This window comes from Paroedura picta, chromosome 10 (assembly GCF_049243985.1).
Source record: "Paroedura picta isolate Pp20150507F chromosome 10, Ppicta_v3.0, whole genome shotgun sequence".
Classification (NCBI taxonomy): domain Eukaryota; kingdom Metazoa; phylum Chordata; class Lepidosauria; order Squamata; family Gekkonidae; genus Paroedura; species Paroedura picta.
In genome coordinates, this window is record NC_135378.1 from 26,612,086 (window position 1) to 26,629,199 (window position 17,114).

The following is a 17,114-nucleotide window of genomic DNA, read 5'->3' on the forward strand; positions in this document are numbered from 1 at the left end:
GAAGAGGACCAGGAAAGATTTCTGGATGTGGACTGTTTGATAAAACCTGAAAGAACGTGAAACTTGTTATGCTTTTAAAATTATTATGTATAATATATGATGAAGCAATTCTAGGACCTTTTTATAATGTTAGCATTTATTCTTATGGTAATTGTAAGGTTAACTTTTACAAACTTATGTTTTCTTCAGTCTTGCATAATAAAGAGAACAATTTCTTTTCTTACTTAAAGAGAAGTCTCTACAAGTTTTTGATCTGATTTACTGCTTCAAACTTTCAAACTCATCCCCTCACGCCTTTTGGTTGTGAGATTTAATGTGTTAGTAGATACATCCTGGAGAACTCTGCTGCTAAGCAGTGTGCATAGGCGTTGACATTTTTGACATTGTTTGGTCCAGATTCTCTGTTTAATTAGATGTGGGAGTGTAATCGCTTATTACACTATTGCATCCCACCTAGCCCCTGCAATTTTGGTCTGGGGAATCAGCAGGCCTTCAGGAGCAATAAGGGGAAGGCCTGGAGTGGGAGGGGGAATCATCAAAATGCCATCTCTTCTTAAGAAAACTTAAGGGCATTTAAATGTTCTTGATGAATTCTTGCATTTTCTATATTGTATACATTTTGAAAATCTCCTTTAGAAGCCATTTCATAGCATGATCTAATCTAATAATATAAGATAGCTATAAAGTCAATATGAATATATAATTAAACCATATAATGTAACTGAATGGGAAACAGTTTGTGCAAAGGAATTATGTATTTTCAAAGGCTTATAGGCTGCATCTCACATCTCATATTACCAAATTCTATTTCGGCATCAACGCACATTGGGCTCTTATTCCATGTGAAGTTCAAGCTGGGAATGAATGCTTTTGCCAGACTGTAGTGCCTGGCAACTGTGTTTGAAAAGGATTCCTCGGTGATTCCTGTTTGTGAGAAGAACATTATCTATTTAAAATCTGCATTCAGATGTCATTTCAAGCTGACACCAAGTCTGAATGCATGAGCCTGGCTTGTTTCTGGGTTTGCATGAGGGTCTTGCTCCTTCCCCTTTCCCTTTTTGTGCAGAGCATGACGAAAGAATCCTGGTTGCTAGTGCCATGTGGGTGCAGGCATGGAACTTCTCAAGAGTTAGTCTCTCCCACCATTCATTGGGATTCCAAGACAGGTCTTAATTTAGTTTGCTGAGGGGGGGGGGTGAACTCTGCTGCTCTGGTGAAACCATTCACTTCTGTCCATATATCACGGGTAACCAAGATTAGTTTTAAACCAGAATACCTTTTTCAGCACACTCTGTATGGGAAATACAAAAAGAGGCATATACACGCACCCAGCAGCAATCCGGTTTCATGCATACTTAGGTTCAATGAAGTATAGTCCTACTCTTAGTGCCCATCTTCTGCCCACATCCTTGCATGCTCTCTCAAACTACACATTCTAACCTACTCATTATTGCTCCTTCTGCATTCACTTTGTCTTCTCCTGCAATTGCATCCAATAAATAAAAATTCTGGATTTTTAAAAAATGTGATGTGTAAAATGTGCTATGATTAGCCACTGATTGTATCCTCATTAACTTAAAGCAAGAGACAAAACTGAGGCTAGGCTGAAGAAGGGAGGGTGGAATGCTTTGGGAAGCAGGCAGTGAGAGAGCTGCTAAAGTGGGTTCATTTCCTGCTTCCTGTAGACTGCCTTCTCTGTAATCAGGCCACCTCCAAGGATAGTACAGCACTCCAAGCTGTGGTTTGTTGATTCAGACGTAACGCCAAACTATAATTGAAATAAACTATGGTTTGTTACATCTGAGCCACGATCCTGTTTCTGGGTGGTACATGGACGTGACTGCTGGGCATTTCTGTAATTGTAATTTAGCTGAGATCTTAAGAACTTTTCATTACTTATTTCTGAGCAGGCATTCTTGAAGATGAAAAAGCCTGATTTTAAACAGTTTCGTGTGAATTCTACAGCAGTCAGGAAATTTTCAGCCCTCGTTCCAGCAGTGTGATGTTGTGTATGGCTGGCAGCAACTCTACTCAAGCAATGAAAGGAGATGCTGGGAAACAGTTTCCACAGATTTCTAGCAGGTGTTGTTCCACTCCCCCCCCCACACACACACCCGTTGCTCCTGTGCTGTTCTCAGCAATCTGTTGATCCTGGGGAATACCTTTTCCAGTGGCAGTTAGCTGCAAACATCAGGAAGTCATGTGAAAATTTTGTTACACAGGGCTCCATTTTCAGTCCTTGAGATCAGCATCTATTGCCTTTTTTTGGTAGGGGGATATTAGTATTTGAGTGGGGGGCCCACTTGATTTCGGAATTTGAATTTTTCTATCTCGATTTTGAAATGGGTAAACTTTATGGAATGAAGCAAGTTAGTATCCACACAAGTGATTATTTTTTCTTGGAATGAATATGGTTGTATATGAGGAAGGATCTTGTATTCAGAAAAAAGTCAGTCTTTTATAAACAATTGCTTGTTTCTGGTCACTTCTCCAGTCAGTCCCCAATCCCATGTCACAATTGCCAATGAGAAGTCAGATTTTAGACAGGTCTTTTAAATGTTTCACTGTTTGTAATGTGGTTAGCTGTTTTAAATGTACCCTTTGAGAATGAGGAGGTGAGTTGTAGTTTGAGAAGCCAAAGCAAATTCTTGAAACACCTGACCAAATGTAATTTAAGCCTCACAACTGATCTGACGTTTGTTGGTCCATTCTGTCTTAAGGAGTGTGGGAAGAAATCCTCTAGGCTTGGTGTTAATGTTTCCGCTGTTCTTTTTATATGTAGCCAGATGAATTGACAAGTCTAGTGGTTGTGATGTTATACGACCTTCAGGATCGGAAATTTGAACCCCGCCAGAACATTGATGATGAAGATGAACCAATAGCAGAGGTCCAAGAAGTTGAGTGTTCCCTGTACAGGTAAATGTCCACGAATTATCCTTGTACTAGGGACCAAGCCTGTTGCATTCAGGAATACAACGGACACTATATTGAGGAGGGTGGAGTGGAAGAACTCTGCAGACAGCCTCCCCTTCCCCTCAGGATCTGGAAAGGTTGCAGGCAGCTGTTAGGGAATTCACTGGCAGGGGCAGCTCCAAGCCCCAGAGGGAAGTGGAAGGAGGAGTGGATGGTCAGAGGTGGGGAACAGAAGGCAATTGGCTGGCCGGTGAACAGACAGGCAAGATGGTTGGAGGAGGTGGCGGCACTCCGGAGTGGGACAGCCGCCCTGAGTGGACGTTAAGCGCTGAGTGGCACTCAAGCCATGAGACATGCTCCTCCTCCAAGGCCTTACCATAACTATATAGTGGAATAGAAAAGCATTGTTGGAAACTGTTCAGGCTTAAACATCTGGGTTTAAATGAGTCTTAACTGATTTTAGATTGCCTAAAATAACTGAGTACTACGTTCTAGTGGAAACGATGGTCATCGTCATTTATCATGCATTCAACCCTGGTACTTATAATACTGCTGAAGTGAGAAGGCTAAATAATCATGGAATATAACTTTTATTTATATATATATATATATATATATTAGATTTCTATACTGCCCTGCCTTTTGTTCAAGATTTTTTTGTTTTTATTTCTTATCTGCAGTTTCAAAACCAAACTGGCTGCAGCGTTAGCAAGGTGTCGAATCAAGCATGACGCCCTTTCCATAGACTGCATTCTGCCAGACACTATACGGAAGCAAGAGCAAAGGGCATCTGCTTTGCCCTTGTTTGCGTGGGTGAATACGCTTAAAGTAAGGTAAGGGGTAGGAGTGCCTTATTGTAACACGTGTCACTGAATATTTTCGTCCCTCAGAATTACAGTGCTTACGTGTTTCCAAGTAAGAGTATTCTTTGTAAATACATCAGTGAGGAAAGGGAATGTGATACTAGGACTCCTACTGAAAAATATGAGTGGAATGGTTTGCTTGGTATTCTATCTCTGCCAGCCCTGGCCTGGACAGCCCAGGAAAGTCTGATCCAGTCAGATCTTGGAAGCTAAGCAGGGCCGATCCTGGCTAGTATTTGGATGGGAGACCTCCAAGGATGTGGATGGAGGAACATTAGGGGTCATGATGCAGAGGCAGGCAGAGGCAGGCAATGGCAAACTACCGCAAGCAAGGCTGCCAGAAAGTCCTTGGATATCCTGGCTACACTACACATGGCATCATCAATCAGTCTATATCCACCTTGATTCCAGGGATAAAATGTATTTGTCAGTGTTGTGTAGATTCATCAACACAGGAAAACTGGATTCACTGGTGCCCTTTAAACATTCTAGCAGTATCACGGGCTCTTCAGGCAGTCATAAGCTGTTTAAGAATTGTCCTGCAATGCTTGCTGGCTCAAGTCCTTGTCTAAAGAATCTGGGTTCAGACCTGCAGCCATTGATGCCCAACAAGAGAGTTACTTAGATTCCTGAATAACGGTGGCAAACTAGAAACCTTTATGCAAACATGGAGATTCAAACTGGGTTCTTTGTCAAACACATACAGGACTGTTATATTTTTTTTTTCAAAAATGAGCTCAGAGGTGTTCTCCAAAGCATGTTAGTGCAATTCTGTGCGGAATGAGTCCAGTCTAGGAATATTGATTTCAGTGGGGATAACTGAATAAAGTTGCATTGATAGATTTTGCAACTGAGTGCCCCATGTCACCTCTTGTGGGGCAAAACTAAGTTGAGAATATTGTCCTAGAGGGATAGTACTGCCTTGCATGTGCAGTTCTTTCTTAAGCTTTGAGAGAGGCCTAGTAGTTTGAGGTCCAGCAGTTTTTTCCTCAGTCATCTGAGGAAGATCCAGGGAAAAGGAGGTTGGAAGTACAGTTCTATGCCTCCCTTTCCTGTATCGTTTTTGTATTGTTTATTTTAATTGTAAACTGCCTTGAGCAGGATAAGGCAGCATAGAACTCTCTTCAATAAATGCAGGTAAATAAATGTTAAAATGGATTTAGGGCACAGTTGCATGCATTTTACATTAATTTTTAGATGCGTACTCTCAATCAGAAGCGCAGAGGCTTCTAGGAAATGTACAAAGAATTGTACCAGGGCAGCCCAAAGAATGCAGGAAAATTAAATGGAAGCATATGGTGTAAAGGCTGCTAATGGAGTTTTACCCTGAGTCTTTCCAACACAAATGCAGAAGACAAAGCGAATTTTTAATTAATATTCAGTAACCTGTTTAACAGCTGTGTTTATGCAACAGCCTAGATGAAGTTCACAGTGCTTTACAGAAGGAAGGATTCACAAGAGTGGAGTCTCTGTCAAAATTTGATGGCTGTACATATTGCCTGGATACGCACTGTGAAGATTTACTCATCTTTCCTTCTACTGTTAAGGAACACCTGCTTACTTTGGAACTATTTGTAGATCACAAGCTCTTATTGCAGGTAAGATTATATATACCTGAAGCCGACACCTTCATTTTTTTTTGCAAACCAAGTGTGTGACTTCAGAATCCTCTAGTGTGGCACATTTTATTTCTTTCTCACGGGAGAAACTAGTTATTAAAAAGGTGAAAAGAGTAGTATAATTTTATGAGATTGGATCTGGGACTCCCTTCCGCTAAATCTTTTAAGTCTTTTTCTGTTAGTGGAATTTTTAGTGGAATCCAGCTGTGTAGGAATCCTAATACCTAGTTTACATCCAGTCAGATTGTTTTGAGGCTAGTCTGAATGGTAAATTGATTTTTTTCCTTTGATGTCTTATTTGAAAGTAATGTCTTTCAAGTATTATTGTAATAAACCTCCTTTTCTCCTGTAAACATTTTTTACTGCTTGTCATCTTAACTTGGAAAAATTCAAACAAAGGCTTTTAATTGACAGTATCCAGCACTGATAAGACATCGCACCAAATTAACCTCCCCCCAAAACCAGTTGAATGTTTGTGTAGATGTCTTTATTTATGTTTCATTTTATATACCACCCTCTCTCGACCACGTAATCTTGAGGTGGTGGACATCAAATTAATAATTCTCAGGTTTGATGATGTTTGTTTGTGGACTTTTGGGCTGTGAAGTGTACTTTAAAGGTGCAAAGCCATCTTCAGATACCTCCATTTCAGGTGTCTCCATGGGAATGGGAAGAAATTCACACTTGTGGTAAAAGCTTTGGATACTTACCCTATATACTTGCATATAAGTCTAGTTTTTCAGCACCTATTTTTACACTGAAAAAGCCCTCTTCAGCTTATATGTGGGTATATGGGTAATTGAAATAAAAGTCTACTCCAGCCAGCCAATTGTTGCTCTGGCAGCTTGTAGGACATCACTGGTTTGACAGAGGGACTCTGATCTTTTTTCCCCTTTTGCCTTCACTTCTTCCTCTTCTTAATCACTTCTTCCAAACTATTATTTTGGTTTCTGTGGGGGAAAAGCAGGGTACAAAAACCAGCACCTATTCATCTTCTTGACTTTTCTGTATTTGTGGTGGGGGGGAAGGCTGGAGGGGAGACCCTGTGATGATGGAGCATTTCCCACCCTCGGCTTATATGCAAGTCAATAAGTTTGCCAAGATTTGTGGTAAAATCAGGTGCCTCAGCTTATATGTGGGTCAGCTTATATGTGAAATGCTAACACGTTGTTTTCTAGTCTACTAGCCTTGTTGAAATGAACAAGCTTTGCTAGCTGAATGTATCGAAAGTTACAGTTTAATGTGCTAACCCAGTGTTGTCGATTTAACTGTTAGGACAAGTCCCGGAGCCTTACTGTGCATTCTGCGAAGTCTTTATTGAATATGGATGACGATATATTAATAGCACACGTTGGTTCAGGGCTGACTGTGGCCCATATGTCGGTACTAACAAACCAAGAGACAGCCAAAGTATTTGTATGCGGAGTCAAGTCAGCCACAAAGGAAGCGGAGCTCAAGAATTTGTTCACACAAATGGAATGTAAAAGTAAGTGTGTTGTAGCCCTAGTTATCACTGTATAAAAATGGCTGGAGTATATAATTGTACTTTATATTAAAATGACCATTTAAAATTATTTTATCAGTGTGCTGGAATTTGATGCCAATGTCGGATTTGTGCAACACCAGTGTTTTATTTGCCGTAATTATCCTAAGCTGCAATTTTTTTGCTTTTCTTCAGATATTGAACTATTGCGCGAGGATTTTACAAGCATTGAGCCAACGGATCATAAGCTGCAGAAAGTTAAAGTTATTTTGCTGTTGCCTCGTTGTTCAGGCCTGGGTGTTAGCAACCCAATAGAATTTATTCTAAATGAACATGAAGGTACTGTAAGCATAATTACGTTTTCCAAAACACAAGTTGCTGTAAACAATGAAAAGGACATGTTTGATCTGTGCTGTCATGCAGTTACTCTCCTTGTTGCTTTGATGGTACTCTGCATGTTTCTAGTGTATACCACATCTCGGGGTCCCTAGTCTGATCTTAAGCAACTTAATTTCTGTTCTCTTGGGACACAAACATAATGTCTTGTTTTGAGACACACAGATGCAGCATTTGGCACACTGCATTACTGACTGGTTCAGGCCGTTGGCCAACAGGGTGTAATCTAAATTAAGGCCAGGCAGTTAGCAGACTAGTGCTAAACATGGCTTGGGGGATTTCCTATCTGTCTCCCAGAAGAATCCACAGGATTTTCCTTCACCTTTTGCACTTTGGTTCCTTTCCCCAATGTAAGACAAACCTTTTCTCTAGTCTTGAGGATAGGAGGACATTCTGGAATATTTATGTATTTACTCCCATCCTGAACCAGGCTGAATAGCGGAACATCATTAATTGTGTGCCTGGCTCATTAGGGTATGATTAATGGATGAAGCAACTAGGTAGTAGAAAATAGCATAAATAATTTTTGATAAAGAATATGTTGGATTTGTATAGACTTGAATTCAATCTGTTTTTATATACTGATGTAAGTCACCCTAAGACCACTTTGGAGGGGGGGGGATGGCCTAAAAGTCACATAAATAACTAATAAATAATACTCACTTACCCATCATCCCTTGAGGCAGGAAGTAGTCTTTCTGTCTCAAGAGCATCCACCGTCCTGCTTTTCGTCCTGCTTCCTCTGTGAAAGCAAGCAGGGAAGGAGTTATGAGACTGTCTCTTGGGAGTCTGTTTTTGTATGTGTTAAACTACTTTTTGTGTGTGTTAAAAAAAGAAAAAGAAAATTCTCCTTCATCTTGTTCTGCATCTTTCCCCCCTCGTTGCTAGCTAAAGCTGCTTACTTGCCAGCCACCCAGCATCGTGGTCTCAGATTGCTCAGCCTCAAACACTTCGGTTGGGGTGTCTTGGGGTGAGAGTCGTCCTGAAATCCTTTGGCAAGCATCCACCTCAACGCCAAACTTTATTACAGTCATTTAGACCAAGTTATATAAAGTCAGTATATAAAAGACCAAAATAATATGGTCATTTAATATAACACAATTTAAAACAAATCATAAAATAGAACTTAAAACTATGTTAGTTTGCAGCATCGGATTTTTATGGCAGTGGCACAGAACTTGGCCAGCTGGGTTGTGACTTGGAGGAACATCACTTTGCAAGCATTCAGACTCTGAATACTCTGGTTTCTCTTCAGATTGCATAAGTATCCACCTCATGTGCACTCACAGAGCTGAGACACTACCTGGGAGTCACAAAAAGGGACCTTGAGCAAATGGATTAGGAGAATGTATCTTGACATCCTACTTGTCTCAGGGTCTGGAGAAGCAGCAGTGTCCATGGCCTTCGTGACTACTGTTTCAGTGGTTGACATATGCCAAGTTGCAGGGTGGGTAATGTCCACTTTTGTCAGACACTGACCTGGATAGTCCAGGCAAGCCCAGCCCCAGCAGATCTCACAAGCTAAGCAGGGCTAACCCTGGTTAGTATTTGGATGAGATACTTCCAAGGATTTGGGTGGTAGTTTCTCCATGGGACACTAGGGTCATGATGCAGAGGCAGGTAACAACAAACAACCCTCGAATGCCCCTTCCCTGGCTGCCAGACAATCCTCAGATCTCCTGTCTACACTAATGTGACCATCTGTCCCGCAAATGGTGGGACTGCCCCGGGTTCCCCCCAAATGCTCCGCATCCCAGACAGTTGCCAAATTGTCCCGCGCCATCCTCTTGGCCCATGCCCATTCATTTCCCCGCGGCCTTCCTTTCACCCTTCCTTCCGGGTGTGGTGAGGGCGGTCCACGGGGGGAAAGGGAAGGAGGGCAGGCTGGGCAAGAACCCTGTGCGTGGGGCGGAAGGATGCGCTGCAGGCAGAGCCTCACGCCACTTGGTGCGGCCACCAAGGTCCTTGGAAAAGGTAGGTTGGAGGGAGGGAGGCCGCTGCACCAACGTGCTGCTGCTGCCATGGCAGCGACAGCAGCAACACAGCGGTGTGATGGCGGCAGCGGTGTGATGGCGGCAGCTGCAACGCCGCGCCGCCTCGTCCTGCCTATCTTGTCACTTTTTCTGGTCACTTTAGTCTACACTATACATACCATACAATAAATAAATACTAAAAGCTGGACTCCCTGACCTTGGCAGGCGCTGCATTTGGTAGAGGATGTTACTAGTTGTCCAGTATTCCTTGTGGGAAGCTGGAACAATGGTTCCATGTAAACATGCCCAAGGATTGATTTCTAACCTGCATTCAGTAGGCTTCTGAAAATAATTGCCAAAATAAATCAGAGATGCAGAGGGATAATAAACTGATTTCACCCTTTTTTGATTAAATGGCCTGAAATTTATTTTCATACCCCAGGAAGGTTTGCCCCAGGAATATGACATTTAGGATAAATAATTTCCTAGTAAGGGTATAATTTTCTGATAGGAGTATAGTGCCCTGACCTGAGTAGAAGAAGAAGAAGAGTTGGTTCTTATATGCTGTTTTTCCCTACCCGAAGGAGGCTCAAAGCAGCTTACAGTCACCTTCCTATTCCTCTCCCCACAACAGGCACCCTGTGGGGTTTGTGAGGCTAAGAGAGCGCTGATATCACTGCTCGGTCAGAACAGTTTTATCAGCGCCATGGCCAGCCCAAGGTCACCCAGCTGGTTGCATGTGGGGGAGCGCAGAATCTAACCTGGCATGCCAGATTAGAAGTCCGCACTCCTAACCACTACACCAAACTGGTCAAGCTAGCCAGATCTTGTCAGTTTGCAGAGGCTGGGGGGCTCTGGCAGGGGCTCATGGGAATTGTAGTCCACAAACGTTGGCAGTGGCTCATGGGAATTGTAGTCCATGGACATCTGGAGGGCTGCAGTTTGACTACACCTGGCTAAACAGTCCAGCCCTAATCAGTGTTTGGATGGGAGACCACCAAGGAAGTCCAGGGTTGCCACACAAAGGCAGGCCATGGCCAATCACTTCTGAATATCTCTTGCTTCAAAAATCCAACAGCATTGCCATTCCGGTATAATTTGCCTGAATGTCATAAGATTCTGATGGCAGAGGGTTGCAATTTAAAAGAGTGGCTTTGAGGTCCATATTGCATGTTTGAATGAGGTGGCTGGATGGAGTCACTGAAGCAGTCGGTGCGAACTTAAATGGACTCCGGAGAATGGTAGAGGACAAGAATCCCTGGAGGATCATTGTCCATGGGGTCGCGATGGGTCGGACACGACTTCGCACCTAGCAACAACATTGCATGTTTCTTATCCAGTTCTTTAGGCCCACCCAAAGCATATTTTCTCCTTTTGCCAGATCATATTCAGTCAGAACTATTCTAGGCATCTCCATGGTCATACGTTTAGTGAAGATTTATTGTTCCATGTAAATGTTCTGAAATGTTTTCTGTAAACTGCCCAGAGCCATAGGGAAGGGCGGTATAGAAATCTAAATAAATAATGAATAATAAAAAAAAGATCCCTGGTGTATTAAAATTAGGTAGCTTCACCTGAATATATTCTGGCAGTTCTGAAAAGAACCGGAAAATAGTGCTGGATTGGAGGAGATTTTTATTAATAGTGCACCTCAACACATGTGCTTGCTTTCTCTATGAGCATACAGGGAAGGCATTCTTGTGTAATGGTTTGCATCCAGTGCAAAATTGTACTTGTTGCAGAGCTCTTAGGGAAGGGGAAAGATAAGAAAAAGACTGTGGAAGCTGTTTGCACAATGTTGAATGTATTGTATCTGGACTTACATTTCTCCTTACTGGACACTATAATGTGCAGGGAGGGAAATGTAAGGTGTTGCAGAGGATCCTACACAAGCTGTTATCTGTTCATGTCTGTCCATAGCTGATTCTGAGCCATTTGCTCTAGTGTTCAATCCAATTGATATGTGAATTGTTGTGATTTGTGAATTGTTGAAGGCAACATGAAGTCTATGATTGTTGTGGGTTTTCCAGGCAGTGTGGTCCCTGTTTAGTCCCTGATGTTTTGCCAGTATCTGTGGCTGGCATCTTCAGAGGTAGGACATGTCAAGATGGTATTTTTAAAGTCCCATTGGTTTCTTTTTTTAGGGCTAGTAGCCAGGTTTTATTGATTTTCAGGCTCTCTTTAAATGTTTTTGAATTTTAATGGCTTCCCTGTGTAATCTAACATATTAGCTATTGGTGTTGTCCAGTATTTCTGTGTCTTTCAATAGGATTCTATGGCCGGATTGTTTTTACTGCTGATTTTTCACATTGTTTTAATCTGCAGTGCCTTTCATGTTCTTTTATTGATGTCTGAATGCTGCATTTTGTAGTCCCAATGTATACTAGTCCACAGCTGCACAGCATAGTAGAGGGTGCATGGGCCTCTCTTGCCTTGTTCTGATTGTAGCAATTGTATTTTTTTGGTGGGTCTGAAGACTATTTGAAAGTTATTTTTTTCATCAGTTTTCCCAGTGAGTCAGTGATTCCCTTGAAGTATGGCAGAAATACTTTCCCCGGGGGGATGGGGTGGGGGGGCTGTCTTTCCTCATTTATGTGTTCTTCTCTTGATTTTATAGCTTTTCTAATTTCTTTTTTACAGTAGCCATTAGCTTGTGGAGCCCAGTTTAGATGATTAAATTCATTGTTTGCAGATCTGTTTTGCACAATATGCTACCTTTTTATTAGGCCCATTTTGTGTTGTGGGCGGTGACTGGGGTTTTTATGTAGATAGCAGTCTGTGTGGGTCAGTTTTCCATAGACTTTGTGACCTAATTGGAGCTGAGCTTTGCATATGACCATGATATCCAAAAATGAAAGTCTCTTATTCCATGATGAATTGTATATTCGGGTGTGGTGTTGAAATGACCCAGAAATTTCACTAATTTCTTCTTCACCATGGCTCCAAATGGTAAAAGTATAATCCATGAATTGGAACCAAACTGTTGGTTTATGGAATGCCGATTCCAGAGCAAATGTTCCATGTAAAAATTTGCTACAACTGGCTTGAGCGGGCTTCCCAGGGCAACTCCATCTATCTGCTTGTAGAAGTTGTCGTCCCATTGAAAGTAGCCGGTAGCTAGGCAATGTTGGAGTAGAGTTGTGATGTCTTCTGGAAAGATCTGATGTGTGTGAGGGTGTCCTTAACTGGAAACCTGGTTAATAGGAAAACCACATCAAAGCTGATAAGTTTGTTACTGGGGTTGAGTTGTATGGCTTTGTATGCTTTGTGTATTTGCATTGTAGGGAGGATATTTTTAAACAAATATATATTTTTAAGTTTCCACAGAACAAATATGACAACAGGGAAGTAAAAGTTAAAAGAGCCTCCCTACAGGATCAACCTTAGCATCTAGCCTCTCATTTCAATCCAACGTGCATGATCATGCCAAACTACTTTCTTTGGCATTTGGCCAGCTACCTAATTGCAGCTGTCACCAATGAGTGAGTAACCGAACAGAAGGAAGGCCTGGCATATCAGCAAATGATGACCTAACCTCTTCTCTGGAGTATCATTGCACCCCATCATGTATTCTTGATTGGGGTATCCACCGTGAAATGAATTGTGAACTGACATGAAAGCCACAACATAGGAATACACACACTATATAACTTCCTGTTGTCTAATTTGTTCTTCTTTTTTGAAGATGCTGAATTACTTAGAGATATCTCCGAGGGGTCTGTGGCAGTAGATAAGCTCAACATCCTTGCTCAACAGCAGCTTAAAGAATTAACACGTGCCATGCAGTGTAAGTGTCTTTAGCTTGGAGCTGTGGGATTGTAATTTTGGTGTTGCATGTAATGCAAATCATGAAATCTTCCAAAAGTATATTTCTTTGCTAGACTCAAACTGAAAATTTAAAGACAGAACTTGGGAACATGATGTAGTTCTGTTACACAATCCCTGTGTGCAGAATTAATTACAGATGTACAATGACATTGGTCCACTTGTGAATAGCACCGCATACAGCACAGGAGTTGAGTTCCTGAGAAATAAAAACTTGGGATACTAGAAGTGCTGAAGCTTGAAGGAACGAGATGGAAAAATGGGAGAGGAATGCAAATATCTCACATCTTCTGTTCAGTCTCTTACATGACAGATATTAATAGGCATCTACATTAACTGCCATCTAAGTGATCAGCCCTTGATTTGATGTAGAGGAATTCAATATTTTCCATGGAGTAAGCAGAGCATTCCTTATCCTTCAGAATCTCTCCTACCACCTAACACACCTCATGGGCCCATTTGCAGGCTCATTTGAACAAGGAAGGGAAGACTCTTAAGCCAACTTGCCATATGCTGTCATTCCTGCATTCAGCTGGACCCTGTTGGTCCAGCCTGGTCAGGTTGGCAATGGCAGTGGCATGTGTGTCCCCTCGGTATTATAAGGCAGATGTGCTGGCCCTTGCAGATGCAATGTCTGCCAGTTCTTTGGAGATTTCTTCTCTAGTAAAGTTCCATGATCTGCATGAGCATCCAGGGTGCTGCTGTGTTGCACCCTGAAAGATAATTTGTAGAATCCTAGAATTGGAAGGGCCATATAGGCCATCTGGCCCAACCCCCTGCTCAATGCAGGATCAACCTCAAGCATCCTATCCGGCTACTGTTTAAAGACTGCCAGTGAGGGGGAACTCACTACCTTCTGAGGCAGCAGACTCCGTTGGTAGATCTGGAAAGACAAAGACCACAGTCCTGAGGGATAACTAGCACACTCCTGTCTCTCTTACACCGCTGATAAGTGAGAAATGGGGCACCAACTTGAGACACAGAACGTGAATCAGACTCAGGTTCTGGGCTTTGCACAGCATAGAGATCAGAGCGTGTGGATCCTGAGCACCCTTTACTGGGACATACAGCTTAGTGCTGGTGAGAATATGAGTTCCTGTTAAACTTGCTAGGCAAATGGGGTGGAAATTTTTTATTTAAAGTTACTTTGAAATCATTTTGGGACTTGTACATCAATGGATATTTGAAATATATTTCTGTGTTAAAAATTCTTAACACGTTGATGCCAAAATGCCATTTTGCATATTTGTAGTTGGAAAAGTGCAAGCTGTTGTCTACTGCACCTGTTCCATTTACCCGGAAGAAAACGAAGCTGTAGTGAACAAGGCACTGACGTCGGGAGCCGAAGGAGGGAAGGCCCAACCATACAGGTAAGGAACAGGTTTTAAAAAATTCTATTATCTGATCACTTAAGTTGGGTCACAGCAACATCACTCCCATAATTCGGGGGGCAAAAGAGAAAAGCGTTTCAGAATCACAAAAATAACAGTTTGTCACCCTAATGTGACTGGCAGAAATTGCCTCAATTCCCTTTTCCATACTTTAAACGACACAGGAGGCCTGTTCTGTTTTGCCCCTGCCTGCCCTAGCACAAGAAGAAATACGATGAGTGGCAAAAAATAAACTGTCCCATTCTGTAGGTTTAGAATCTGAGGTCTGAACTGGAAGGAGATTACTTTCTTAGGAAATGTTCATACCATTTCATTGTGGTAACTAGCTAGTAAAAATGTTCACTGATAAGATGAAAAACATAATTTCAGTCTGATAATAGCCATCTGCATTAGGTCAACAGGCTTATGTGGAAAACTGTGATTCTGTATTTTTCTTCTTCTTTGTCACAGGGTATGTACTGGCTGGGATTTCTCCTCTCTACTTGCTCTGATATGTACCAAAGTAGCAGATTTGTCTTTCCCCTTAAAACGATGCCCCTTTGTGGCCACTCTGTCTTCTCTATTACAATACTGCCTCGCTATTCCAATGACAGGCTTTCCTCTCCCCCTTCTAGTTACTGGTTAGTTAGACTGAGAAGAATGCTGACGCAAAATGACCAGTTCCCTCAGATAACTCTGGGTGAAACAATTAGGGGAAATGAAGCTTTGAGGCACTGATCCAAGTCTGTGGCAGAAGGAAGCTCCTGGTACAGAATGTGGCACATTCTAGCAGCCCAACCGGAATGGTGCAGAGGATGGGCACTTCTCTCTGGGATTGAGGAGGCATTTGAAGGGAATACACTATGGTTCCTTGAACGCTGTCCCTGTATGCTGTTCTTGGAGGGTTGACTTTTCCTTCTCATCATCTTTCAGTTGAGAGATGTGGCAGCATTGCTCAGGTTCCAGGTGGGCGCTCAATAAGCTCTCCCTAAGCCCAGAGGATCTAACCATCTCAGGGATATGAATTATGTATTCAGTTCAACTGTACAAAGGGAATAGCTTTAGGCTCCGTCAGGAACACTAGATAGAGGTATGACAAAAATGCATTACACCTTGTCTCATCAGCTATGGAAACGGTCCCTCTAATGCAGGGGTGGCCAAACTGTGGCTCTCCAGATGTTCATGGACTACAATTACCATGAGTCCCTGCCAGTACAGTCACCTGCTGATGAGTCTAGTGAAGGGCACCAGAAGAGAAGAGATATTGAAACATTGGACTAATCTGAAGGTTTCTTCTCTTCAGTGGGGCAAAGTCATCCACATCCCGCCCATGAGATAGAGTGCACTTCTGGAAACGCTAATACCAATAATAATAATAATGCCAAATAAAGGAAGATGCTCTCACGCTATGCCATCTATGCATTGGGGTCACTGTTGGTTAAACACATTCTGAACCCGGTCCTGATCTCTATAACCTGCCACAAGTACTGGACGCAGCAGGGCTTGGGAAGAACTGGAGGGTCAGGCTCCTGGTCACCAGATGAGTGGCTGCAATTAAATTTGTATTACAATTGCCCTACCTGAGTGAGCAGAGGCATGACCTAACCACTCTGGATGACTTTGCCCCACTGAAGAGAAGAAACCTTCAGGTGAGTCCAATGTTTCATTCTCTCTTCTCTTCTGATGTCCTTCACTGGACTTATTGTGAAGGCCAGTTCCACATCAGTAGATGGAAAATAACTTATTCCCATTGGGATGGCATTAAACTCTTTGCTGCTCACGATGAGAGAAGTAAAGGGAGGACAGAAGTTCACCCCCAGATACAGAATAAGATCAGCCTTGGTTTTGGTCACTCTTTATTCATTCTCTCCGAGTCAAAGTATTTAGGTTTGCTCAAAGTGTGTTTGTCAAAAGTACTTCACTGCTGTGTTGTATTACATCCTGAACCTGGGTGTAGGGGACTCCTTCCATTGGAGGGATGGCAACTTTTGCTTTGCCTTTGGAGCAAATTGGTAAGAGTCATCCAGCTTGCAGATGGTCATCTTCTGACAAGCCTTTCAGGGTAACTTCAATGTTCTTTTCCATAAGACTCACAGTTGACTGTGTACAAGGAATAAAGCACTCTTACAATGTTCAATGTCATATATACGAAAGAAAAATCAATTAAAAGTGTATTAAGGTAACAGTAATTATTGTTTCAGTATTGTGTTGATGTCTACTTTAGGCTTTGCCCGCCTGTCCTTCCTTTGTGCTGCAAGTCAGAGATAAATACTTCTGCTGAGAATTTTTTCAAACTGGAGCTGTCAGATATTTCCAATGGCTGTTTTATAGCTGTTCTGGCCCGTGAGGTATGTACATAGTGAATTGTGCAGGTCCTAGCAAAACTGAATATTATGACCTTATTAATTCTCTTTGCTATTGAAGAATAGGGCCATTTGTATTTCAGAGTAAATGTGTTTGCTTTGGTATAATTGCACATTGAGGAATAGGATACTTAACTAGAAGAGCTCTATTAATTCTTTTGTATTAAACGTCCCTCAAAACTGCAGATGCTTAAATAGGAAATGTGATCTCCGACACATGCACATTTATTTGCTTCTGAGCACTGAAGGTGGTCCTGGCAAAAAGCAAAATTATTGTCTCTTTAATATCAACACTGTTTTGTCTCTTCC

General features: G+C 42.1%; 1 protein-coding gene across 4 annotated transcripts in view; it reads left to right on the forward strand.

Moving 5' to 3' along the window:
• Window positions 1–17,114, forward strand: part of NSUN7 (NOP2/Sun RNA methyltransferase family member 7) — a 32,090-nt gene that overhangs the window by 12,085 nt on the left and 2,891 nt on the right. For all 4 annotated transcript variants that reach the window (XM_077301773.1, XM_077301769.1, XM_077301772.1 and 1 more), the window contains exons 4-11: window positions 2,783–2,916; window positions 3,594–3,746; window positions 5,191–5,374; window positions 6,671–6,881; window positions 7,074–7,217; window positions 12,933–13,034; window positions 14,325–14,442; window positions 16,667–16,790. In XM_077301773.1, the coding sequence (XP_077157888.1) occupies window positions 2,783–2,916; window positions 3,594–3,746; window positions 5,191–5,374; window positions 6,671–6,881; window positions 7,074–7,217; window positions 12,933–13,034; window positions 14,325–14,442; window positions 16,667–16,790 (1,170 nt within the window). The remainder of the gene's footprint in view (window positions 1–2,782; window positions 2,917–3,593; window positions 3,747–5,190; window positions 5,375–6,670; window positions 6,882–7,073; window positions 7,218–12,932; window positions 13,035–14,324; window positions 14,443–16,666; window positions 16,791–17,114) is intronic.